At 38.7% G+C, this 26,808-nt stretch overlaps 1 protein-coding gene across 2 annotated transcripts in view; it reads right to left on the bottom strand.

Moving 5' to 3' along the window:
• The window catches only part of gna11b (guanine nucleotide binding protein (G protein), alpha 11b (Gq class)), a 71,181-nt gene that overhangs the window by 5,005 nt on the left and 39,368 nt on the right, over positions 1 to 26,808 (bottom strand). Inside the window, exons 2-6 of one of the 2 annotated variants that reach the window (XM_062041322.1) lie at positions 23,229 to 23,413; positions 20,566 to 20,720; positions 15,609 to 15,737; positions 7,185 to 7,314; positions 4,159 to 4,312 (exon numbers count right to left, since the gene is read on the bottom strand). In XM_062041322.1, the coding sequence (XP_061897306.1) occupies positions 4,159 to 4,312; positions 7,185 to 7,314; positions 15,609 to 15,737; positions 20,566 to 20,720; positions 23,229 to 23,413 (753 nt within the window). Of the gene's footprint in view, positions 1 to 4,158; positions 4,313 to 7,184; positions 7,315 to 14,725; positions 14,855 to 15,608; positions 15,738 to 20,565; positions 20,721 to 23,228; positions 23,414 to 26,808 lie in introns of both variants that reach the window. The other variant, XM_062041320.1, reaches the window with a different exon arrangement.

Below are 26,808 nucleotides of genomic sequence, written 5' to 3'. Positions count from 1 at the left end.
CCACTTAATATACTTTGGGTAACAACAGTCAATATTTTTATTTTTTTATTTTTTTAGGGGGGTAACAGTCAATATTTATTTATTTACTTTATTTTATTTTTTTCTTATAAAATAAAAGTGAGCTTTTGTTAAACCAAATATTGTGTTTTTTTCCATATACAACAACCTATCTGGATTCGATAAGAGAATCGATAAGGAATCGGTTCGATAAGAGGATTCAACAAATGGGCTCGAACTCTGTAATTTCTTATCAAACATCATCCCTAAGTATCACTGACTCACACCTTGACAAAAACCCAAGTTTCACTGACTCACACATAGACAAAGACCTAAGTTCACTGACTCACACTGACAAAATCCCAAGTTTCACTGATTCACACATGGACAAAGACCGACCTTTCACTGACTCACACATGGACACAGACCAAAGTTCACTAACTCACACATTGACAAAGACCGACCTTTCACTGACTCACACATTTACAAAGACCCACGTTTCACTGACGCATGCATTGACAAAGACCCAAGTTTCACTGACTCACATATTGAGAAACACCCAAGTTTCACTGACTCATACATTGACGAAGACCCAAGTTCACTGACTCACACATTGACAAACACCCAAGTTTCACTGTCTCAGACAAAGACCCAAGTTTTACTGACTCACACATTGACATAGACCCAAGATTCACTGACTCACACATTGACACAGAGTGAAGTATCACTAGGGATGATGTTCGAAACCGGTTCTCCAATAAGAAAAGAACCGTTCGATAAGAAAAGAACCGATTCCATGGACTCAAATCCTTTTTTGAGAACCGGTTCCCGTTATCGAGGCCACTATAGTAAAGAAAAAGAGTTGGTTCTTTATTCGAATCCTTGGGAACGAATCCCGTCCCACAAGAAATGCCCTGTGGGACATCACAGGAAATTTCCTGTGATGTCACACAAGCAGCAAAAATAATGGACCAAAAAAACACCTCAAGGCATGGCTATTCACCTATAGTGATCACAGAGACAGGTTGTTTTTGTGTTACTGTATATATTTGTTTTTCTGAAAAATCCCACTTAATATACTTTGGGTAACAACAGTCAATATTTAATTTTTTTAGGGGGGTAACAGTCAATATTTATTTATTTATTTTTCTTATAAAATAAAAGTGAGCTTTTGTTAAACCAAATATTGTGTTTTTTTCCATATACAACAACCTATCTGGATTCAATAAGAGAATCGATAAGGAATCGGTTCGATAAGAGGATTCAATAATGGGCTCGAACTCGATAATTTCTTATCAAACATCATCCCTAAGTATCACTGACTCACACCTTGACAAAAACCCAAGTTTCACTGACTCACACATAGACAAAGACCTAAGTTCACTGACTCACACATTGACAAAATCCAAAGTTTCACTGATTCACACATGGACAAAGACCGACCTTTCACTGACTCACACATGGACACAGACCAAAGTTCACTAACTCACACATTGACAAAGACCGACCTTTCACTGACTCACACATTTACAAACACCCACGTTTCACTGACGCATGCATTGACAAAGACCCAAGTTTCACTGACTCACATATTGAGAAACACCCAAGTTTCACTGACTCATACATTGACGAAGACCCAAGTTCACTGACTCACACATTGACAAACACCCAAGTTTCACTGTCTCAGACAAAGACCCAAGTTTTACTGACTCACACATTGACATAGACCCAAGATTCACTGACTCACACATTGACACAGAGTGAAGTATCACTAGGGATGATGTTCGAAACCGGTTCTCCGATAAGAAAAGAACCGTTCGATAAGAAAAGAACCAATTCCATGGACTCAAATCCTTTTTTGAGAACCGGTTCCCGTTATCGAGGCCACTATAGTAAAGAAAAAGAGTTGGTTCTTTATTCGAATCCTTGGGAACGAATCCCGTCCCACAAGAAATGCCCTGTGGGACATCACAGGAAATTTCCTGTGATGTCACACAAGCAGCAAAAATAACGGACCAAAAAAACACCTCAAGGCATGGCTATTCACCTATAGTGATCACAGAGACAGGTTGTTTTTGTGTTACTGTATATATTTGTTTTTCTGAAAAATTCCACTTAATATACTTTGGGTAACAACAGTCAATATTTATTTTTTAAATTTTTTTAGGGGGGTAACAGTCAATATTTATTTATTTACTTTATTTTATTTTTTTCTTATAAAATAAAAGTGAGCTTTTGTTAAACCAAATATTGTGTTTTTTTCCATATACAACAACCTATCTGGATTCAATAAGAGAATCGATAAGGAATCGGTTCGATAAGAGGATTCAATAATGGGCTCGAACTCGATAATTTCTTATCAAACATCATCCCTAAGTATCACTGACTCACACCTTGACAAAAACCCAAGTTTCACTGACTCACACATAGACAAAGACCTAAGTTCACTGACTCACACATTGACAAAATCCCAAGTTTCACTGATTCACACATGGACAAAGACCGACCTTTCACTGACTCACACATGGACACAGACCAAAGTTCACTAACTCACACATTGACAAAGACCGACCTTTCACTGACTCACACATTTACAAAGACCCACGTTTCACTGACGCATGCATTGACAAAGACCCAAGTTTCACTGACTCACATATTGAGAAACACCCAAGTTTCACTGACTCATACATTGACGAAGACCCAAGTTCACTGACTCACACATTGACAAACAACCAAGTTTTACTGTCTCAGACAAAGACCCAAGTTTTACTGACTCACACATTGACATAGACCCAAGATTCACTTACTCACACATTGACAAAGACCCACCTTTCACTGACTCAAACATAAACAAAGACCCAAGTTTCATTGACTCACACATTGATAAAGACCCAAGAATCATGACTCACACATAGACAAAGACCCGAGTTTCACTGACTCACAAACCGACAAAGACCCAAATTTCATTGACATACACATAGATAATGACTCGAGTTTCACTGACTGACAGGCGCTCAACAAAGATTGAGTTTCACTCTACTCTCTGGTACTCGACAAAGACTTGAGTTTCACTGACTCACACATTGACAAAGACTTGAGTTTTACTGACTCACTTATTGACAAAGACCAGAGTTTTACTGGCTTAGGGCCGCTGGACAAACACTCGAGTTTAACTGACCTACGTGTTGACAAAGATCTGATTTTCTCTGACTTACAGATACTTGACAAGGACTCAGACGTTGACAAAGACCAGAGTTTCACTGACCTACAGGTACTTGACAAAGACTCGAGTTTCACTTACTCACACCTTGACAAAGACCCAAGTTTCAGTGACTCACACATAGACAATGGATCATGTTTCACTGACTGACAAGCGCTCAACCAAGATTTGAGTTTCACCTTACTCATGGATACTATACAAAGACTTGTGTTTTACTGACTCGCACATTGACAAAGACTCAAGTTTCACTGACTCACAAATACTTGACAGAGACTCACGTTTCACTGACTCGTGCTGACAAAGACCCGATTTTCACTGACTTAGGTACGTTAGACGAAGACTCGAGTTTAACTGACTTATGTGTTGACAAAGACCCAAGTTTTACTGACTCACATGTTGACAAAGACTTAGGTTTCACTGACTCATGCACACTTGACAAAGACTCAAGTTTCACTTACTCACGTGTTGACAAAGACCCAAGTTTCACTGACCTACAGACACTTGACAAAGACTCGAGTTTTACTGGCTCATGCGTTGACAAAGATCTGAGTTTCACTAACTTACAGATACTTGACAAAGACTCGAGTGACTCACACGCTGACGAAGCCTTGAGTTTCAGTGACTCACGGATACTAGACAAAGTTGGCCACGCCTATAAGAACAGCTGATATGCGACACATCACAGTGGTCACGTGACCTTTGTGAAGAAGACCATGTCAACGTAAAATATCACATCTATTGTATCTATATCTTGTCAGACTAGAATAAACAAAAACGTATATTCAATAACAAAACATAGTGAACCTTTTTAAGCTACGAGATGAAGACCCAAGTTTCACAGACTCATGGGTGCAATGCATGCGTGAGTTGAGCTCTCAGGAGTCCACCAGCTTGTAACAGCACCCTCTGCTGGTTACTGAGGATAAAAGCAGGGATCTTACCATCAAACTCTGGGAAATAGTCAACCAGGTGCGAGTATGAGATCTTCTCCTCCAACAGGTCCTTCTTGTTGAGGAAGAGGATGACGGAGGAGTTCTGGAACCACGGGTAGGTGATGATCGTCCTGAACAGAGCTTTACTCTCTTCCATGCGGTTCTGATGGGACGAGACAGAGACTTTTGTTAAGGGATAATCTCTACATTACAGTAGCACTTTTCTTGGCTTGATATTGAAAATAATTCACATTTTTAATGGTAACAGAAAGGGGGTTGATGGTTGGGCTGCAATAATCAATCAATCAACAATTAATTTGCGATCGCGCGATAAACGACGTATGATATAAATTGTATACATTTGGCCAAAGATAGAGATTTTAGTATCGTTATAATTCATGATTGTGAAACATTCTAGCTGTGTTCCGCTAATTTGAGTGTTACACTACACACGTAAGCGTGAATGCAATCAGGGGCGGGCAGACCGATACAAATATCGACAGTAACACTATCAAGTATGGTATCAGTACATGGTCAATAATACAGTGATTATATCAATTGTTTTCTATTATCACAAAATCGGTTTTTGTCATTTTTGTTAGTGTTTACAAACTCAGGAACTAAGTTCCTGGACACACTAGGACTTAAAGTGCAAAAACCACAGGATTTAAATCAGAGCCAATAGTTTTTGTTCTTGTTTAGTTATTTTGCACTGTTGACTCCGTTTTGCTCAAAAATATTGTATGTAATAAAAGGGAAAACAGAAATAATTGTATATTTAATTTATAATGCTACACCACCATCCAGTGTTTTTGTCTGATAACAATATTGTCAAAATATTAATCAATTATTTTTAAACTTTGAAGTATTAGTATCAGCATTGGTATGGTCGATACTGCCACTGTAACTACTTGATATTGGATCGATATCCAAAAACTAATGTAAAGTATTCAAACAATAGAAGAACACATGCTTTTTACATTTGAACAGAAGTGTACATATAAACATGTTACAACAGAAAGTAACTAGATATTAACAGTAAATTAGCAAGTAGATTAATAATACAACTGTAATGATGCAATATGTTACTTTATACATTCCAGCTAAATTAGAAGCCATTTTAACTCGTTTAGAAATGCTTCTATAATTATCTATGTAATAAATAATATATTGTGCTATATATCGTCATCGCAGGAGGCTGCAATATATTTGTGATATAGATTTTAGGCCATATCGCCTATGCCTACATCGATTTATCTGTTGCTTCGATTAATTGTTAAATGAGTTCAACTAATAAAAAATTATAAAATCCATACCGCATGGAGTGCTCTGATTTTTACTTTTTTTTTTTTTAATGTTAAAAGTGAAATTTCAAAGTCAATGATGTGCACTAATTAGAAAAAATAATGGAAGTTATGGCTAGCAAAAATATGTTTTCTTACTTCAACTATTTACTCTAAAATACACATTGAAGCTATAAATATTAAATTAATCAATTAAAGAAAAAAAACAATAGCTGCAGCCCTATTGGATCGCACCAGCCACAGGGGAAAAAGCATTAAAATCCAGCACAGGGCGCCGTTTCATGAGGCAATTCACTCAACTTCCAGCAGAAAGAGCTTTGCTAAGACGTGATGTTGTGTAAGTACTATACTGTATAGTGCAGGGGTCCCCAAACTTTTTGGCTCGGGGGCTACATTGGATTAAAAAAATTTGGCCGAGGGCCGGGCTGTATGTATGTATATATATATATGTATGTATGTATGTATGTATGTGTGTGTGTATATATATATACACTACCGTTCAAAAGTTTGGGGTCACATTGAAATGTCCTTATTTTTGAAGGAAAAGCACTGTACTTTTCAATGAAGATAACTTTAAACTAGTCTTAACTTTAAAGAAATACACTCTATACATTGCTAATGTGGTAAATGACTATTCTAGCTGCAAATGTCTGGTTTTTGGTGCAATATCTACATAGGTGTATAGAGGCCCATTTCCAGCAACTATCACTCCAGTGTTCTAATGGTACAATGTGTTTGCTCATTGGCTCAGAAGGCTAATTGATGATTAGAAAACCCTCGTTACAGAAGCTACAAAACTGACCTTCCTTTGAGCAGATTGAGTTTCTGGAGCATCACATTTGTGGGGTCAATTAAACGCTCAAAATGGCCAGAAAAAGAGAACTTTCATCTGAAACTCGACAGTCTATTCTTGTTCTTAGAAATGAAGGCTATTCCACAAAATTGTTTGGGTGACCCCAAACTTTTGAACGGTAGTGTGTGTATATATATATATATATATATATATATATATATATATATATATATATATATATATATATATATATATATTCCGAGCGCAATGATGTCACACTATCGATGGAAAAATGCATTTTTAGACAATATGATTTGCGTGAGCGGCTAGGAGACACAGAGTAACAAGCGGTAGAAAATGGATTAGAAAGGACAGATTTAAAATAAACAACATTCTAATAATAAATAAAAATTGTATGTATATATATTTTTTTAACTTGGGACTTCCCGCAGGCCGTAGTTTGGGGACCCCTGGTATAGTGTATGTCTCGCTGTACCTGTGTTTCATAAGTAGTAAAAGCATAGAATAGGTCCTAGAGCAGAGGTTCTAAAACGTTTTTCAACAAGAACCACTTCAGAAAACACTTAGCTCTCCCAGTATCAACAAAAGTGGCCAACATTAAAATACAGTAGCGTAGTAGGCCTACGTATTCATTAAAAACAAGGCAAGGGTTTTATTTAACAAGTATATTTACCATTTTGGCCACTGAAACAGTTTGAACAGTAACACTGAGTTTAAATACAGGAAAATAAAACACTACTTTAATCAAGTGATTCTTTGGCGTACCACTAGATGGAGCCCGCGTACCACTAACCACAGTTTGAAAATCACTATCCTAGAGTATCAAAAAAAATTTTTTAATGGCTACATCCATTATTGGTGTTTACCAGCACCTGCACTTATCCACATTTCAAAAGTGAAGTTCATTTGTATCTGACCTCGTTGTCGGACTCCACCAGGACCTGGTCGTACTCGCTCAGCGCCACAAGAAACATGATGGAGGTGACGTTCTCAAAGCAGTGAATCCATTTCCTCCTCTCTGACCTCTGACCCCCGACATCCACCATCCTGCAGCCACGACGAGGAGAAACAAGTCACAGGCTTAAATCTTCCCGACAACAATCCCGACCGGCGGCTTCAAGAAATGCCGTGACAGGTTTTGAATCCATCGGAGAAAGTGTAACGTATGAAACGTGTGAAATACTGCAATGATCCGAACATAAGACGACAAATTAAACACAAAATAATTCATTTGTCACACTGGTTGATTACAATTAACAAATATATTTCTGTAACTGCTCGCCAGTTGCTTCAGTTGTTTTGACGGTAGCATCAAAACAATCAGCTTGCTATTTGCTGACAAACTCCCTGCGAGTGAATGGAAGAAAAGCTCTGACTGGCTTTGTGGAGAAGCCAATTGGCGCCACCTACTGGCTTGCATGTGGGCCCTAAATAATTTAAAAAGACGACCTGTTTCTCGACTTTTTTCTAGTCGTATGCTCAAATCGATATGGGACCTACAGAATTATGCAGGGTTAAGTGGGACAAAATTAAATAAATGCATCTTTTAATAATTACTTTAATGTGTCATTAATTATTGGATATTAAATACATGTGTTATTAAATGTGTCAATGTATTGAATGTAAAAGTAAATTATGTTATAATCATTTAATTACTTAATTAAATATTACATTTTTGATTTATTTCATTAAATATTTCCTAATTTAATTATTTCATGATTTATTCAATTAATTGATGAATCTTTATGACAGCACTTCATTATTTTTTATCTGCCCCACTCACCAATCAAAGTCAGTGATTGATTGATTGATTGATTGAGACTTTTATTAGTAGATTGCACAGTACAGTACATATTCCGTACAATTGACCACTAAATGGTAACACCCGAATAAGTTTTTCAACTTGTTTAAGTCGGGGTCCACATTAATGGTTAGTGGGTGGGGCTAACACAAATCTGGTCCAATGATTTCTATGGTTTGTATGGTTAGTTTAACAGCCTACCGTAATTTCCGGACTATAAGCCGCTACTTTTTCCTCTCGTTCTGGTCCCTGCGGCTTATACAACGGTGCGGCTTATTTACGGCCTGTTCTTCTCCGACACCGACGAAGAGGATTTCGGTGGTTTTAGTACGCAGGAGGAAGACGATGACAAAATGATTAAAGACTGACTTTTCATATACCGGTAGGCTGGTTATTTTGATAACGTACAGGCGAGCACTTTGTATTACTTTGCACCGTTGTATTATTTGTACTCTGCACGAATGCTGTTCGCCATGTCAAAGATGTGAAAGTTTGATTGAATGATTGAAAGATTTATTGTTAATAAATGGGACGCTTTGCGTTCCCAAACAGTCATCTCTGTCCCGACAATCCCCTCCGTGGTAGCAGGAACCCTTATATACAACGGTAATTACACATCAAAACCCTGCGGCTTATAGTCGGGTGCGGCTTATATATGGAGCAATCTGTATTTTCCCCTAAATTTAGCTGGTGCGGCTTATAGTCAGGTGCGGCTTGTAGTCCGGAAATTACGGTAAATAAATTCATAAAGCGTTTTATGACAAAAATAAAACATCAAACATTATTTTTCATCAAATCATGAAATAGTGAAAAAAATGAAATCAATATTAAATTAAATGATTAACTTTTTTTTTTTTAATATAATGAACATTGAATGTACTTTTACATTACAAATGTATGACACTTTGTTTTTTATTAATTTATGACACATTTAATAACACATTCATGTATTTAATCCCAATTACAATTAATGGCACATTTAAATAATTATTTAAAGGTTAATTTATTTATTAAATTTTGGCCAATGCAGAATATGTGACACTTCATTCCAAATTATTACATAGATTTATTTTTTTTGTCTCACAGATAAATAGATGGGTTTTTAGCGCATGAAAAAATATATCCCTTTAAGCCTGTAGCTGAACATACACGATGGATTCAACACCGTTACAAGCAGTTTTTAGGAAAGTTCTGAGCTTTTGATGAGAATACACAAAAACAGTCATGCATGCCACCACAAAGAAACTACCACACTTTGAAGAAGGGTTTGAAACGAAAGCCATTCACTTTAGGAAAGTCCAGGTTTAGGTTCGGCCCAACCCCAAGAATAAGTCCTTTTTTATTAAGAAAAAGAACAGACTCGGAGAATAAGTCATTTTTTATTAAACAAAGTCCTGCTCAGTTTTGCCAGGAGGTTTCAAACTGAAAGGCATTCGTCCATGGTTCTTGCAAAGTGAAAAGTCAATATCACCAGTTTCTAGAAGGTGTGAGGAATGTGAAAGGGCAGAAAGTGTGCGGGAATGCCGGTTGTGGGGCGGGGTGACTATAAAACATTTTCTATAACACCTGATAGAATAGAGCAGACCTTGGAAAAAATTAAGGCCAGGGGGCCCCTTTTAGCTTTTCAATCTGGCCCGCCGGACATTCACAAATCATTTTTGTAGATCTTTAAGATGGAAACTGTAGCCGCCATTATGATGTGCAGTGATGTTTTCAAATGACCGTAAGTCTTGAACTATACAAAGTATTTCAATGGTTGGAATCTGCGCTTTTGCATGATATACTAGTTAATATGGTAATCTAATTCACAGCAGCTCAGACGAGGCACCAAGCAGTGTGGGTGGGTAGCATTTTCCACAGAGGCCAGCCTGAAATGTGGGTGTCAGGGACCGACGCGGAAGGAGATTTTTACAACAAAGTTCTAAAGCTTAGTGATATATCAGATACATCAGATAGTAGGTGTTTTTTTTTTACCCTTCACGTTCATATTTCGCCGTGTTTGTTGCATTTTTGTTGTGTTTCGCTTGATTGTAAAATATGTCGATCGAGAGGGGGTGTGACGTTCATATGTTGTCAATATTCAGTGTTTTATCGTTCATAGTTAATATTGTAAACCCCACATTCTTTGTTTTCATGTACATTCTGGGTGTCTCATTCAGAAAAAATACATGTTCCGTTTTTTAAGGCGGTCTGTCATAACGTTTTTAGCATTCAAATCAGACATTATTGTGAGGTTTTGTATTAGTGTTCCTAAAAATCAGATATACCGGCCCCCGGACACATTTTTTTTCTCTAAATTTGCCCCCCCGCCCCGAGTCAAAATAATTGCCCAGGCCTGGAGTAGAGATATGTGCAAATATGTGTAATAGTGTACATACATAATAAGACGAACAAGCATGTTTGAGCAGAACAGTGTAAATTTACTACGCACTGTCATTATTGTATTAAAAGCTGCCAACAAAAAGTTGCTAGCAACATAATTTTGTCTTGCCTCCAATGGTGGAAAATTGTGCATATTAAAACAGAAAGTATTTTGTTGATTTGAATTTTAATTAATTATGATTTTGTTTTATTTTCTGATACTATATTTAAATTTTTTGTAAAGCACTTTAAATTGTCTTGTGTACAAATTCTGCTCTACAATTAAACTTGCCGTGCCTCGTGTCACGGCCTGTGTGCTGCATGAGTGCTTCCGGCTCATGTTAAGCTGTGGTTCATTTGGGAGAATCACAAATTCCAATGTAAAATGTGACATTGTGAGGCGCTCTACTCACTTGCCATTTGGACAGTAATATTGTGTTGACTCGGAGGCGATCAGTCTCTGCTTCGCAATGTCAGCAGAGTACATGTTGGAATTCATGTTTCCCTACCACCGAACTGCAGCTCTACCCCATTGCACTCATAGAGTCCCAGACCATGACACTACTACTATCTTGTTGACTAGAGATGTCCGATAATGGCTTTTTTGCCGATATCCGATATTGTCCAACTCGTAATTACCGATTCCGATATCAACCGATTCCGATATATACAGTCGTGGAATCAACACATTATTATGCCTAATTTTGTTGTGATGCCCCGCTGGATGCATTAAACAATGTAAAAAGGTTTTCCAAAATAAACCAACTCAAGTTATGGAAAAAAATGCCAACATGGCACTGCCCTATTTATTATTGAAGTCACAAAGTGCATTATTTTTTTTAATATGCCTCAAAACAGCAGCTTGGAATTTGGGACATGCTCTCCCTGGCTAGTTAGTGCTGCAAGGGGGTTCTGGGTATTTGTTCTGTTGTGTTTATGTTGTGTTACGGTGCGGATGTTCTCCCGAAATGTGTTTGTCATTCTTGTTTGGTGTGGGTTCACAGTGTGGCGCATATTTGTAACAGTGTTAAAGTTGTTTATACCTCCACCCTCGGTGTGACCTGTATGGCTGTTGACCAAATATGCCTTGCATTCACTTGTGTGTGTGAAAAACCGTAGATATTATGTGACTGGATCGGCACGCAAAGGCAGTGCCTTTAAGGTTTATTGGCGCTCTGTATTTCTCCCTACGTCCCTGTACACAGCGGCGTTTTAAAAAGTCATAAATTTTACTTTTCAAAACCGATACCGATAATTTTGAAACAGATACCGATAATTTCCAATATTACATTTTAAAGCATTTATCGGCCGATAATATCGGCAGTCCGATATTATCGGACATCCCTATTGTTGACTGTAGGCGAGATAGAATTATCGCATTGCTATTTAGACATTTTGGCTCGTTTTCAGTGGATCGTAAATATGGAATGCAAGCTGTACACGGACAACTGAAAGTAAATCCAAGTTAACTTTTTATACTACTTTCCCTTGAGAAAATATAATAAAAAATGGTTGCAGACATTTTAGGGTGTACTGTATGCTTGTAACTATGAGTGTCCCAATAGGTTTTTTTTAACACTTGTCGTAGGGGCGCTCTGATATAATTTTTTTTTTTTTACTGACAATACGATACTTGAAGCCTTGAGTATTGGTTAGCGATATTGATACGATTCGATATCAGCACAAAGTATGCATACGTTTATTATTTTTGCAGTGTGGAATCGTGTTAGAATTAGCTTGGGGAAATGAGTCAAACGGAACAATGGTAGGCATGAAAAACACTAACCTATTGATTTTTATCTGTCTGGAATGGACTTATGTTGTCTTTAAGTTCAAATTGAGTGTTTATTTAACGACACCTACTGGCCACAATAATTCATTAAGCTAAACTCACGGTGCAGGATTTTGAATGATATAGACATGTTTGTTACAGGATACTTTCTATTACACTTCTATGTGTAAGTAATATGAAACTATAATTATTCCATACTTGTTTATATTGATAAATGTGCTGTTACTGAAATGTTGCACTCTTAATAAGTGTGTCTAACTTGTGTGCTTATCTGCTATCTCCTAGTAGCCCATAGCCTATCATGTTTACCTTTTGTAAATGACTTGACTAAAATACATAGAAGAAAAGACCAATTGTGTGTGCTCATTGGAGGACATTTAAATGTAAACTCTATGTGCAGCCTATATTGGAGATTTTAGATGCAGGTCAAAATAATCCGATACTTTTTTTTTTTTTGCTGATACGCACCTTGGAATAGGCTGATTGGCATAACTAAATTGGCCCTAGTGTGTGAATTTGAGTGTGAATGTTTGTCTGTCTGCAATGAGGTAGCAATTTGTCCAGGGTGACCCCTCCTTTAGCCCTAGTGCAGGTGGGATAGGCCCCAGCCCCCCGCGACGTGGTAAAAATTGGATGGATGGATCAGACTGACACCCGATATCAATATAGGGACAATCCTATTAGACCAGTGCTTCTTAACCTGGGTTCGATCGAACCCTAGGGGTTCGGTGAGTCGGGCTCAGGGCTTCGGCGGAGGTCAAAACACACCCGACTCATCGTGTAAATAAAAGCTTCTCCCTATCGGCGTATTACGGATACGACAACAGCAGAAGTTATACTGATTTGCAGGTGTGTAATTTGTTGTGAGTTTATGCACTGTGTTGGTTTTGTTGTTTGAACAAGGTGATAATCATGCACGGTTCATTTTGTGCACCAGTAAAAAAAACATGGTAACACTTTAGTATGGGGAACATATTCACCATTTATTAGTTGCTTATTAACATGCAAATTAGTAACATATTGGCTCTTAACTAGTCATTATTAAGTACTTATTAATGCCTTATTATTATTAATGCATGGTCTTATTACAACCCTAACCCTATAACCCTGGCCCTAACCCTAACCCTAACCAAATAACTCTAAATTAAGTCTTTGTTACTTAGAATATGTTCCCCTAGAGTCCAAAAAAACTCTAAATTAAGTCTTTGTTACTTAGAATATGTTCCCCATACTTAAGTGTTACCAAAAACATATAACTTTGTCTTGAATTTGAAAAAAAATATATATATATATTTTTCACTGAAGAAGGGTTCGGTGAATGAGCATTTGAAACTGGTGGGGTTCGGTACCTCCAACAAGGTTAAGAACCACTGTATTAGACAGATACTTTATTGACCCCGAGAGAAATTCAAGGTTTTTTGTTTTGTTTTGTTTTTAAGATAAAAATATAATTTTTACTTATATACTGTATTATATACTGTCTAGATGGGGGTGCTTAGCGTACATTAAAGAAATAAATGATTTTTTAATTTATTTTAGCAAATGGCTTCAATAAAACAGTGGAAAATTTAAAGGGGTCTGAATAATTTCCGTACTCACTGTACGTGTTTATATACTTTATGCGGAACCTATTTTATTTCTGGCACTGGGTTTTGGTCCGTTCACAAATGAGTTGAAAATTAATCGAACTGAACCAGAAGTTCGTTTCAAGACCACCTCCTAAAGTGGTCTTGGTCCGCTTGTTTGCCGAACATCAGGTCTCTGGTGATCGGAGGTCTGTTTAAACCTAACCAAAGTGAAGTTGCACCAATAGTGTTTAAATGAGTAACTGTCCGTACAACTCAAACTTTTCTACCTAGTCCGACATGACTGACGTGCTACTGAACACAGGATGTTAGCGTTACGCCTTTCTATTTATAATGCATGCACCGGCTGAACAATTCATGAACATCTCAACCACTGATTAACGGCTACGTAAATCCTTAAGACGTTTCATCTTTCCAGGGCTGCTCTCCTTGAAGAGGTCACCTGTCAATCATGGGGGATTTGAGGTCCCACTTTCACTAATTTCACCAGCCGCCCATTGCAAACCTGCCAAGCGATGATACAAATGACTTTAATTAGGCGACTAAATTGCGTAAACAAATGCACAGGTGTAAGCCTCCAGACCAGGCTGCTGGAACTGAAAGTGCAATGCTGCCCCCCGGTGGTGGCCTGTTCCACTTTGCCCCGCAGAGACGCGCGCTATTATAGGCCCTGCAGGACCTGCTGCCCAAAAATAACGTATCCCTCCAACGTGGAAAGGACGACCTGGTTTCTTATGCCAGCCAGAAAGGAAAGGAGGCAACGAGGAGGAAGAGGAGAGAGGAAGTGACCCATTTGCGACGAATGTAGGACTTTGTGTTCGTTTGCCATTGTAGCTGACGGGTTTATAAGGATGCGGCATGGTCATCATAATAGCAGCAATGATGAGGCTTGACGAGGGAATGAGTTTTATTTTCTACCTGAAAATGATGCTTTGCAAGTCGAAGGGGTACTCTATGATTCCCGTAGTGGGGATGCGCACCCTCAGCACATCCTGCTGAGTGGGAAGATAGCTGGGATCTGCAATGCGATCCAGGTCGGAAAGATAGCTAGAGACGAGACGGGCCAGAGAGAGAAAAACAGAGACAACAACAACAAAAAGGAAAAGAAGAAGAAGAAGAAGAGAGACAGAATCACAGTTATATAAAGCGTGACAGGTCATTAAAGCAACCCCGCCCTCCCTTTGCCATTCCAGGAAGTGTGGATCAATCCTGTCGAAGAAGATTCAGAGAAAAAAAGGCCAAAGAGACAAAAAAAAAGGGGTGTTATAGTGTCACTGCTCCACCAAACACCGTCTCCACAAGTACTTTAACATTTGTGGACAGTAAGGCGGTGTTGATGACAAAAGCAGGAAGAAAGGTCAGCAGATGAAGAAGGGTTCGACATCAAAGATAGCAGGAAGGCCACTGTGGATATTTTCAAGGCATTTCCTGGTTTTGTCACAGCTTCCTGGCACATCTTTCACGTCACAACGCAACCCGTCTTCATCAGGTACATGGAGGTCGGTCGCTCCCCTCCCCTCAAGCTTCCGTGCAGCCTTGGTTTAAGACCTAAGGCAGAACTTCAACACGACTACAGACACCAACCACTGATGCACAACTTTTACCTACGGCTTGTTCCATCAAAAGCAGACTGGCGGCCTTTTTTTTTTGGCAATGGATAGTTCTTGGTTTGTTTCCATATAATGAGATGTTATTCTTTGAGGTATCCAATTTGGGATGCGTTGCAGTGCCATCAGTGGAGTTGTGAACTGAAGTCGTGGTGATGCTGCGGTCAGAGGAGGGGGAGTAGGTGTGGGGGTACCTGAAGATGACATTCTCCAGATCAAACGGATACTCAATAATGCCCGTGGTGGGAACACGGACCCTGAGCACATCTTGCTGGGTGGGGACGTATCCGTCCGCCGTCACACGGTCTAAATCGCTAAGATAACTGGAGATAATACAGTGCATGTACACATGTGGATAAAACAGGCAGAAAATATATTACTACATACCGTAAATGCTCAAAATCACAGCCAGAGGGCATATTTAGCGAAACCGTAAAGAGCAGGGGGCGCTAGACTGGGCGACATACATTCATTCACAATGAGATTTGAAGCTACGTGTTCCGCCCTTGCTTATAAACACATTAAAATGGAACTGTCTGTGAATGTAGCTTGTCGTTACAACTCTGTACAGTGGATGGCAACATAACTCTGCTTCTTAACACGCCTGGTCTGCCAGAGCATAAGAAGACATGGGACTCGTGTTGCCAACTTAGCAACCTTGTCGTTACAGCAAGTATTAGAGATCGACCGATATGTGATTTTCAGGGTGGATACAGATTATTGGTAGTCAATGAGGCTGATATTTGGAACTGATATTCCTTTGTAGAAAAAGTTATTTAAACATGCGTCAGTAAACAGCTGGACAAGGCTTTAAGTGGTTTTCTTCACATAATGTTTTTAGGATAATGTTTTATGCGGCGCTAATGTTGTGGTTAATTTAGCACTAAACAACATCAGAGGGTTTCACACACACCTTTATCACGTTTGTCTAAAAGGATAATCTACATTTGCATTTCAAAATATGTGAAATCTGGTAAAAAAAAATTGGTAAAAAATATGAGATTTTTCTACATCACAATAACTCGCCATCTACCCAATTGTACAATTTTCTAACCGTTTATGGATACATTGTACATTGTGAGGTTTCCTTATAAGGAACCTTGTAATATAGTGAACATTTAAATGAAAACAATTCTCAGCTCCTTCACGTTGGTTATAGTTGAGACATTTTTCAAGCTGGCCGAAATTTCTTCCTGGATGTTACAGAAAGTATGAGAATGTGTGAGCTGCTGCCTGCTCTTCTTTACTTTAATATAATAAGTCTCCTATTTTTCATCCATATCTGTCACATTGTTAATTAATCGAATCGCAGAACATGAAACTTGCGGCGCTCCTTTAATGAGCCCGCGTTTCGAGTATTGCGGACGGACGACTTGATCTCTCCGGTAGGGAAATCAAACAAAACGGGACCGGGAAGATACCAGAAAAGAAGGCCAAAAACTGGATTTTTGACAGGTATGTAGAGGAGACGTACTGAAGGCGACCAGAACTGCAAGTGGGAGAGAAAGGAGGAATTCAAATAAATGATCTGTTAGATATCAAAACATAATTGGGGAGAACCATTGACAATGAGAGCGTTTTTATTCATAAATGAATAATTTAAAAAAATTGGGCTCCAGCAAAAAGGGAAATTTTCCCAGGCAGTGCAAACTGGCTGGTGCTTGCGCAGTGTTTACGACTATCCACTTCACTATTTATTTATTTTCTTAAATACCATACAAACAAATCTGTTGATGTAGTTCTGTTGTAGTTGTAAAAAGAAAAAGGAAAAAGCCAGATACCGTGGCGGGCACTAGGACCATGCTCACACTCAGCAGAATGGGTGTGGTTTTATGTGTCTTCTTGGGCACACTGTTAAAGTGCATATTGTGTATTATTATATATTATATATTATAGTATTATCATGTTGGCAGTCTTACAATAAAGACCTGAGAGAAACAACGCTGTGTTTCTTGCATTTGCCACAATATCGATAAAAAAAGGCTGATCGATCGATCTCTCGCGACTTCAAAAAAGCAACATTGCTTCATTTCTGGAGCATGTATTGCCATTCTCCATGAAAGTTCATTTGTAGTTCTAAACATATTTGTTACACATTTCATTGTAAACTGTGCAAGTTAGACGATAGCGTCACCGACCACTACCCGGCAACCCAACGTCCACAGATCGATTGCAGTCCTGTGGGAAACACTAGGAAGCATTGGATAACAACCGATTTTTACCGTCATAATAATCATTCGGAATGCAGGAGAACATTGAAAAAAATGTAGCTCTTTTTGCTACTGTCATCTTGTGGCGGTAATCAAAAACATGTAATAGAGACAATGGCAGTAATTTGCTTTTGCAGACCACGCACCCTGCGACTATGGCGGTCCATTGAAGAGGCTTTTATTGGAGCATTTACGGTATATAGCCCAGCTGAAAGCATGCACACTTGACATGTCATAATCAGTAATACATTACATCAACAGCCAGAGGGCACTGTAGATCTTGCAGCTCAATAAACCTGAGGTCTTGTCAACAGGAGTGGGGAACCTTTGTCCTATCAGGAGCCATTTTATTCTTTATAGACAAGATGTAACAAATGTTTAATACTATACATCAGGGGTGTCCAAACTGAAAAAAGAAAGCATGCAGTGGCCATTTTGATATTTTCAAAACACACGACAATATATATGGTAACCCTGAGGGCTCCCCTCATTTTTGGTCAATGTTAAAGGTCCCGGCGACCCGAAAGGGCATTCAAAATAAGTCCTATTTTTGTTTTTACATTAAACACCTAAATATCTATAGATCAATTTCAGATGCATCTGTTGCCATAGCGTTATTTTTTTTGTTGTTGTTTATGTTTTAAGCCCTTCCTCCCCCCATAAAAACCCTGTTTTTACAGCGAAAACAAAATATGCAATATTTTCCATTAAACATTTGTTAAAAATTGAATATATGTTGTGAAGTAATTGGAGCCTTAAATAGGTAAATAATTCATAACAAGATGCCTTTTGATTCATTAATATTTTTTGAACAATGACAGTTTAAACAAAAATAAATAAATCAGACTAAAGGTCTCGGGATCCAAAAGGCCCACACTCATAAAAATAAGTTATACATCAATATTTAGGGTGTGAATCTTTGGGCACCTAACGATTTGATCCAATTCTGATTCCTGGGGTGACAATTTGATTCAGAATAGATTCTTGATTCAAACCGATTCTCCCAATGTATTATTTGTAGGGCTGTCAAATAATTAAAATATTTAATTACAATTAATCGCAGTTTGTTCCTAATTAACTCAAAATTAATCAAGATAGAATATAATTTTTCGTCATTAATAAGTGTAGCCTCGACAGATCATTTTCAAGTTTGTATTACCATGACTGGACAATTAGTTTGTTTTAATTGAATATTTTTTAAACATTATGCTTTTTTAACACTTTGTATATTTTGTAGGAATACAGAATTTGCATTCCTGCTGTAAGAGCACTTGCATTCAGAGGAGAGGATCTACATCATGTTTAGATACCAGTTTCAAGGCTTATTGACACAAAATGTGGATTGTTTGATTGTCAAAGATGACTGGTAATGTAATGTGTGATATTTCTACCTGAATAAATGTTTATCATATCCTGTACATTACATGTTGTACAAGTGACTCTAAACTTCCTGTCTACTGTCTTTTTTTCTGCTTAGTTTCAATTCCACCTTGCTGAAGCAGTTAGAATAACAATCTAAATTTTTTGTTTTTAATGCACTCAACTTTAATGTAAACACGGACGTGAAACTAATCCTCTTTACAAGCAGCAAAGCCCGCCAGCAGGCGTTCACTCCAATGATGTCGGCTCACGGCGATTGAAGATAAAATTTTATTTTATTTTCAAGAGAACGACTTGCCATGGCCTTTGTTCTGCGAATTCCATAATGGCCCCTTTTCTTTGTGCATTTCTGCTTGCTATTTTTGAGCCTGTGGCTCAATACTAACTGAACGGCATTACACTTCCCCACTCTACGGAATGCACCGAGGGGCAAAAAGGGGTCGGACGCATGCAGGTTAATCGTGTGTTAAAAAAATTATCGCCGTTGAAGGAATTTATAGTTAACGCGTTATTATTGCGTTAACGTTGACAGCCTTAATTATTTGGTATAATAATTCTAATAAAACATTTTCAAAACAGGTTACAAAAGCTCCTTCGGTTGCATGGTATTTTTTTAAAATACATTTTATTTAAAAAAAAATCTAAACTATTTTTTTCAACCTATTTTTCAAAATTCTGAATCGATTTAGAATCGGTATGAATAACAATCGATTTTTTGCAAACCTAATCAATGTATATTATTTTAACACTCAACAAATCAACTTGATATCTGTCCATCAATTAAACATTTTTATTATTTTTTGAGCAATGGCTGTGTTGAAGGGACCCTGTTATGCAAAACCAATGTTTCTTACCTATTGGTGCCTGCTGTTGTGTATTTGAGATCTGCATAAGTCCCAAAAATGTTGAATCTAAACTACAAAAAAGAAGACGCAGTCAAAGTGGAGGCATATAAATAAGACCTGCCCACAGAACGGCGCATTTTGAAGAGACGGTCAGAAAGCAGCTTGAAAACGGTCTGTAAAACATAATTTATGCAAAATTTTGACCAAATAACCACCATTACATGTTATGTAGACCACAAGGAAGTGTTTTAAATGTATAATAAAAGTCATATAATGACACATTTAAAGTAAAAAAAAACTGCCTGCATGGCAGCTTTGTGTTATTTGTGTCAATATTGTAACATGTTCTTGTTACATTACACTTGTTTGCTCTTTCATTTTACATTTTGATGTTTTTTCTTGATACCTTTTTTTTTTTTTAAATGTGGCCATTAAAAAAAATCAGCTGTGAGCCGCAAATGGCCACACTTTGGACACCCTGGCAATACATCACGTGCTTAGGTGAGTTGAACGTTTTGGTTAAAATAGGTCCTCAGTTGGGCTGGGTTTAAATGCCCATGGACCATAGGTTGCCCACCCTGATCAACAAGCTAAAAAGTCAATCTATTAATTGTTTGTGCTTTGCAAAAAATGTATTTCAACGAGTCACTGGCGCCTTTAGGGATAATTGAGACACAATATTTGCATTAAATCAACATAAACAGAGACAGACATACTATTTAGTCGAGTCTGAGAGCTGGTACTCCCGGCGGCGGTCGTAGGCCTCTTGGATGCCAGGGTCGGCCCACAGGGTTTTGATGGCTACGATGTAAGGTTGGTCAAAGCCGTTGATCTTCTCGATGTCCACTTCTTTCACCAGCATGGCGTTAGACTGCAGCAGTAAGACATAAGTCGTTTTTGTTTTTACCCACTTGCCAAATGAGTGTGTACAGTGGCTGCTAAACCATTACTTTAACGTGAACACTAAAATCTGTGAAGAAATACTGTAAATATTCATCACCAAAAACATGTAAACAGCAGATAGAGTAGGACAATAAACTTCCGATTTTTTCCCGATCAAATAAACCAGACTGAGAAAAGATTATGTATCCTTGGTGGAGGTCTCCACTCTGCTGGTTGTCATTCTAGTCATATTTTGTCATCGTGTATAAATACAGTAGACCCCCGATACTTTGGGGTGGGGTTAAATTTTGTAAAGCACAGACAAAGTTGGGTAATTGACGGGTTATTGAAAAATGTTTGACACTAATAAACCTGGATGATGCTGTTGCCTCAAGGTACTACGCTCCTCCTTCAAGACCTCCTGCTCGCTTGACATTCTACTCCGATTTCCGATCAAGTTAAATTTGGGTATCGATCCAGTACCAAGTAGTTACAGGCGCAGTATTGATCATACCAGTGCTGATGCTGATAATACATATTTTCAAGATAATTGAATGATTACATTTTTGATCACAGTTCTAATCAGAAAAAAACATGCTCAATTAAATATTTATAATATTTTCTACTATTCATCCATCCATCGTCTTCTACTTATCCGAGGTTGGGTCGCGGGGGCAGCAGCCTAAGGAGAGAAGCCCAGACTTCCCTCTCCTCAGCCACTTTGTCTAGTTCCTCCCAGGGGATCCCGAGGCGTTCCCAGGTCAGCTGGGAGACAGTCTTCCCGACGTGTACCGGGTCTTCCCCGTGGCCCCCTGTCGGCTGGATGTGCCCTAAACACCTCCCCAGGGAGGCATCCGGGGGACATCCTGACCAGATGCCCGAACCCCCTCATCTGGCTTTACTTTGAGCTCCTCCCGAATGACAGAGCTTCTTGCCCTATCTTAATGGAAGAGCTGCGCCACCCGATTGAGGAAACTCATCTCGGCCGCCTGTACCCGTGACCTTGTCCTTTCGGTCACAACCCAAAACTCATGACCAAAGGTGAGGATAAAAACGTAGATCGACCGGTGAATTTAGAGCTATGCTTTCCGGCTCAGCTCCTTCTTTACCACGACGGATTGATACGGGGTCCGCATCACTGCACATGCCGCACCGATCCACTTGTTGATCTCACGATCCACTCTTCTCTCACTACCGAGCAAGACTCTGAGGTATTTGAACTCCTCCACTTGGGGCAAGATCTCCTCCCCAACCTAGAGATGGCACACCATCTTTTTCTGGGCGAGGAACACGTACTCTGACTTGGACTGTAATCCCACAATACTTGGAACACACCCTCTGGTCTGCCAATCCAGAAGTACCGCCCCCAAAGTCCACGGTATGCTACAGAGTCTTGTCAAGCAAGACAGCCCCACAACATCCAGATCCTTAAGGAACTCTGGCCCGATCTCATCCACCTCTGGGCCTCTGGCACCAAGGTGCTTTTTAACTACCTGGGCAACCTCAGCCCCAGAATTGGGAGAGCCCACCACAGATTCCCCAGGAACTGCTTCCTCATAGGAAGTTGTGTAGGTGGGATTGAGGAGGTCTTTGAAGTATTCCCTCCACCGATCCACAACATCCCTAGTCGAGGTCCACAGCACACCGTCCCCACCATACACGGTGTTGACAGTGCACTGCTTCCCCCTCCTGAGGCGGCGGATGCTGGTCCAGAATCCTCCCATGTCCCTTGTTTCAAGATAATTTAGCAAATAGCATGCTTTCTTGTCTACTCCTGCCATTTCTTACTCGATGTGTAACATGTTTAGACTCCAGTCCTCCAGTAATAATGTTATTTTGTATTACATGTAGTTTAATTGCTGCAATAGAGGTGATAATTATTAACTGTGTATGGAGACACACAGTTAGTTGCTTCTGTCACAAATAAATAAAAGGTGAGCCAGCAAGGATCGGCTTTAGTGAACGGAATTGAAAGTTATTATTCAGATTTTTTCCACGTAAATCGACCGATACTGATCAGTGGAATTTTTTGGACCAATGTCCAATGCAATGTAAATACTGATGAATTGTGGATATTCGGGGATCCACTGTGTTTAAAGCCAGTGCTAACTCAAGCACAGGGCACACCACTTTGTCAAAGGTTTCCTGTCAAGGGAGTCGGGCTTTACCACCCTAAAAGGAATCCTTATTATGTTCCATTATAATCCTATAACAGGATTTTACACAGCTGCTGGTTGGGTACAAATCATTTTCAAATACCACACATATCTTATATCACTTTTGATAAGAAAAACTCTTCTGCCCTTCTAAAGTAAAACATAATTTAAAAAAAAGGTGAACCACAATCAGCACGTATCCCAAGCGTCAATCAGTCCTCAATTAGAGTTTGACAATAAGAGACCTGGCAGGCTCTCTGAGGGCTGGAAATGAGAATTGCTGTTGATCAATAATAGCTTAAATGTTTTTACCTTTTAGTGAAAATGAAGTCACCGCTTACCCGGTTCTGTTCGAATTTGTAGGGGATCTTTAGGTTCTCTGTGGCCCGGATCATGGCCTGCATGGAGGTGAAAATATTTTGGTAAACGAGCCTGATAAAGCCCCTCTTGTCCTCGTCAGAGTAACCGGCGCCGTGGATGATCCTCATCTGCTTGATAAAGGTGCTCTTGCCGCTTTCGCCCGTCCCTGGAACACAACGTTCAATGTCCTGTTAGTGAAGATTTATAGAATTTTCTTTGAGTAAAAAAAGACACTTTTAAAGTCGGACAAAAATTTAATTCAGTCAGCATTGACAAGTGATCTTAACTTTTGTGCTTTTTAAGGGTGCCAGTACATCAAGAAAGCAAACTTTGTCTAAAAAGAGAAAAAGTCTGATGATGACCATGACAATGAAGCCCCGGTGAGTGTGTGGCGCACTCACTGAATGTATTGACACGATACCAGCTATATCAAACATGTGGCCCACGGGCCGGATGAGGCCCATACAGGGGCTTAAGGGGCTCTGCGAGATACGGTTCTTAACTGTAAATTAGCTGCATTTTTAAATGAAAGAAACTTAATGTGTCCACTGGACGGACAATAGCAATTCCGTTAGGCAAGCAAATGGTTTATACCGAGGCCGAGCAAGCAAGAGATACACAGTAAAGTGGGGCTGCGGCTCCTCCCCCTCGACCCAACGTAAAACCTGCCATTTTACGTATTTTGCTTTAAATACATCGTGCTCTGGCACCCTCATTTCCACCAAAGGTTTTTGTGAAAAAAGTGAAAAGTGTAAGCATGTATTTATACATATATACACACATACATACATATACACATATATATACACACATACATGCATATACACATATATATACACACACATATATGTGTATATATATATATGTATATATGTATATATATATATACACATATATATATAAAAATACATATACACACACACACATATATATATTTATATATACACATATATATATATTAATTTATATACATACACACGTACATATATATATATGTATATATATATACACACACATATATGTGTGTATATATATATATATACATACACACATGTATATATATATATATATATATATATATACGTACAGTATATACATACATATATACATATACATACATATATACACATATATACATATACTGTATATATACATACACATATATATACATACATTCATATACACACATACATATATACATTCATGTATACACATATATACATACATACATATATACACATACACATATACATTCATATATACACATATACATACATACATACATATATACACATACATACATACATATATTAGGGCCGTCAACCTTAACTCATTTGATTAATAAAAATAAATTATAGGGATATCAAATATGAATGATGATTAATCACTTCCGGGTTGAGGCTTAACCCGGAAGACGCGCACATTTGTTACACAGTCTGTGATTGCGATGAGAGGCGGCCAATTTCGCTTCAAAACAGAACTTTGGATAAAACTAAGGTAACTTGTTGTGTGTATGTGTGTATATGTAGACTTCTTTTGTAAACAGCAACTAAGGAAAAATCTAATTACTTTTTCACAGGAATAATGAAGACTTTTTTGTGTCTTGGAGACTGAATGAATGGTAGCTACAGCGACAAGAAGCAGAGGAGAACGCTATGCTGGCAAAGTTTACCGATTCAATGTTGTCAACAAAAGTAGCACAGTTAAGTTAAACATGTGCCTTTGCTAAACAGACAGCCACCACATGCGGGACATCTAACATCTGTGAAGACCAAGTCCTCCAAGAAGATGTCATTCATATCAACACAGCTGATCTGTCATATGATACCTTTAAGAGGCACAATTACAGCAAGGATAAAACAACTGTACAACACAAACAGCAACAACTTGCAAATACAGACTGAATGTGAATTTATTTTGCTTACTGGAGAACGTTGGACATCTGTAAGTAATCACAACAAGTTGGGGTCCAAAATTATTTGTACCCTTTGCAAACTGTCACAGTCCATGGGAAAATCCAACGTTTTATACCATTCCAAATAGTCCAAGCTCTTCTAAAGCATCTTGATTACCCTGATTCAGTTGTTTTTATCAACTCAACAGTTGAAAAACAGCAGCAGCTCTCTTCAGTTGGTTTGTGGACAGTCATGGCTAAGACAAAAAACAATCACTGAGGACCTGTGGCTGTGCATTGTGGCTGCTCACAAGTCAGGAAAGGGCTACAAGGCCATATATAAATGTTTTCAAGTTCCAGTGGCTACAGTGCAAAGTATTATTTAAAAAAAACAATCTGTTTCGCATGGTGGAACATCTCAGATGTGGTCGGATGCCAAAAGTGACACCTGTGCTGGCCAGGAGGATTGTGAGAAGAGTGAAAAAGAATCCAAGGATCACAACCAAGGCCATCTGGTGAATCTGGGCTCTACTGGTGGCAACATCTCATCGACGCAGAACAAGGAAGACAACCCCTTCTCCTGATAATGCACATAAGGGCCCGCTTGGCCTTTGCAAACGCTCATCTGGACAAAGAACAATATTTCTGATCTTCAGTTTTATGGTCAGATAAAGTTTTTTTATTGTTTGGCCACAATGATGTATCCTTTGTTTGGCGTAAAAAGGGAGAAGGCTTCAGCCCTAGGAACACCATTCCTACTGTCAAACATGGTGGTGGGAACCTAATGCTTTGGGAGTGTTTTTTCAACTGATTAACCAGGGAATCAAATCACAGTAAACGGCACTATTAAAAAAAGAGCAATACATGGAGATTCTCAACAAGTCAGCACAAAAACTTGGCTTTGGGCATCAGTGGACATTTCAACACCACGACCCAAAACAAACAGAAAAAGTGTGAATGTTGTCTGTCTATCTGAGTTGGCCCTGCGATGAGGTGGCGACTTGTCCAGGGTGTACCCCGCCTTCCGCCCGATTGTAGCTGAGATAGGCTCCAGCGCCCCCCGCGACCCCGAAGGGGATAAGCGGTAGAAAAGGGATGGATGGATGGATGGATGGATGAACTGAATGACAAATGTACTGTAAACAGTCAGTGGCACTTTTATTAACCCAGTTAGTCAAGATGGGTATTAACAACACAGAAAAGAAACAGTTTAAGTAGCACAGAATTACATAACATGAATAAAATAAAAAACAAAGAATGTATACATAAAATAGAAAAATATTCTTTCTATGTTAAATAAATAACGTAGCTGTGCAAATAATACAAAACGTATCAAACTCAGATAAAAACTAAATTTGCAGGTAGGCACATATTAATTCCCAGTAGACAATGTAATGGACTGTTACACATCTACGGTTCTGTGGTCAGCGCGAAGTAAGTGACTTTACTTAATTGTGCGGCTTGCACTTTGGCGTACAATTTTAGCAGCATTTCTTGTGCGAAATATGCCTGGCTTGGCAACTGGTACCTGGGGTCGAGGAGTGTAGTGCAGTGTACATTGTTTTAGTGCTGGGGACGTGGACTGCACGGCCACTATCGTGACACAAGGTTTTATGCACTCTTCGTACTGTATTGGGTGTCGCTGTTGAAGGTGGTGGGATAGGTTT

Source organism: Entelurus aequoreus, linkage group LG03 (genome assembly GCF_033978785.1).
Source record: "Entelurus aequoreus isolate RoL-2023_Sb linkage group LG03, RoL_Eaeq_v1.1, whole genome shotgun sequence".
NCBI lineage: Eukaryota > Metazoa > Chordata > Actinopteri > Syngnathiformes > Syngnathidae > Entelurus > Entelurus aequoreus.
Note: the sequence above shows the minus strand (reverse complement) of the source record. Positions and strands in the feature narration are given on the sequence as shown.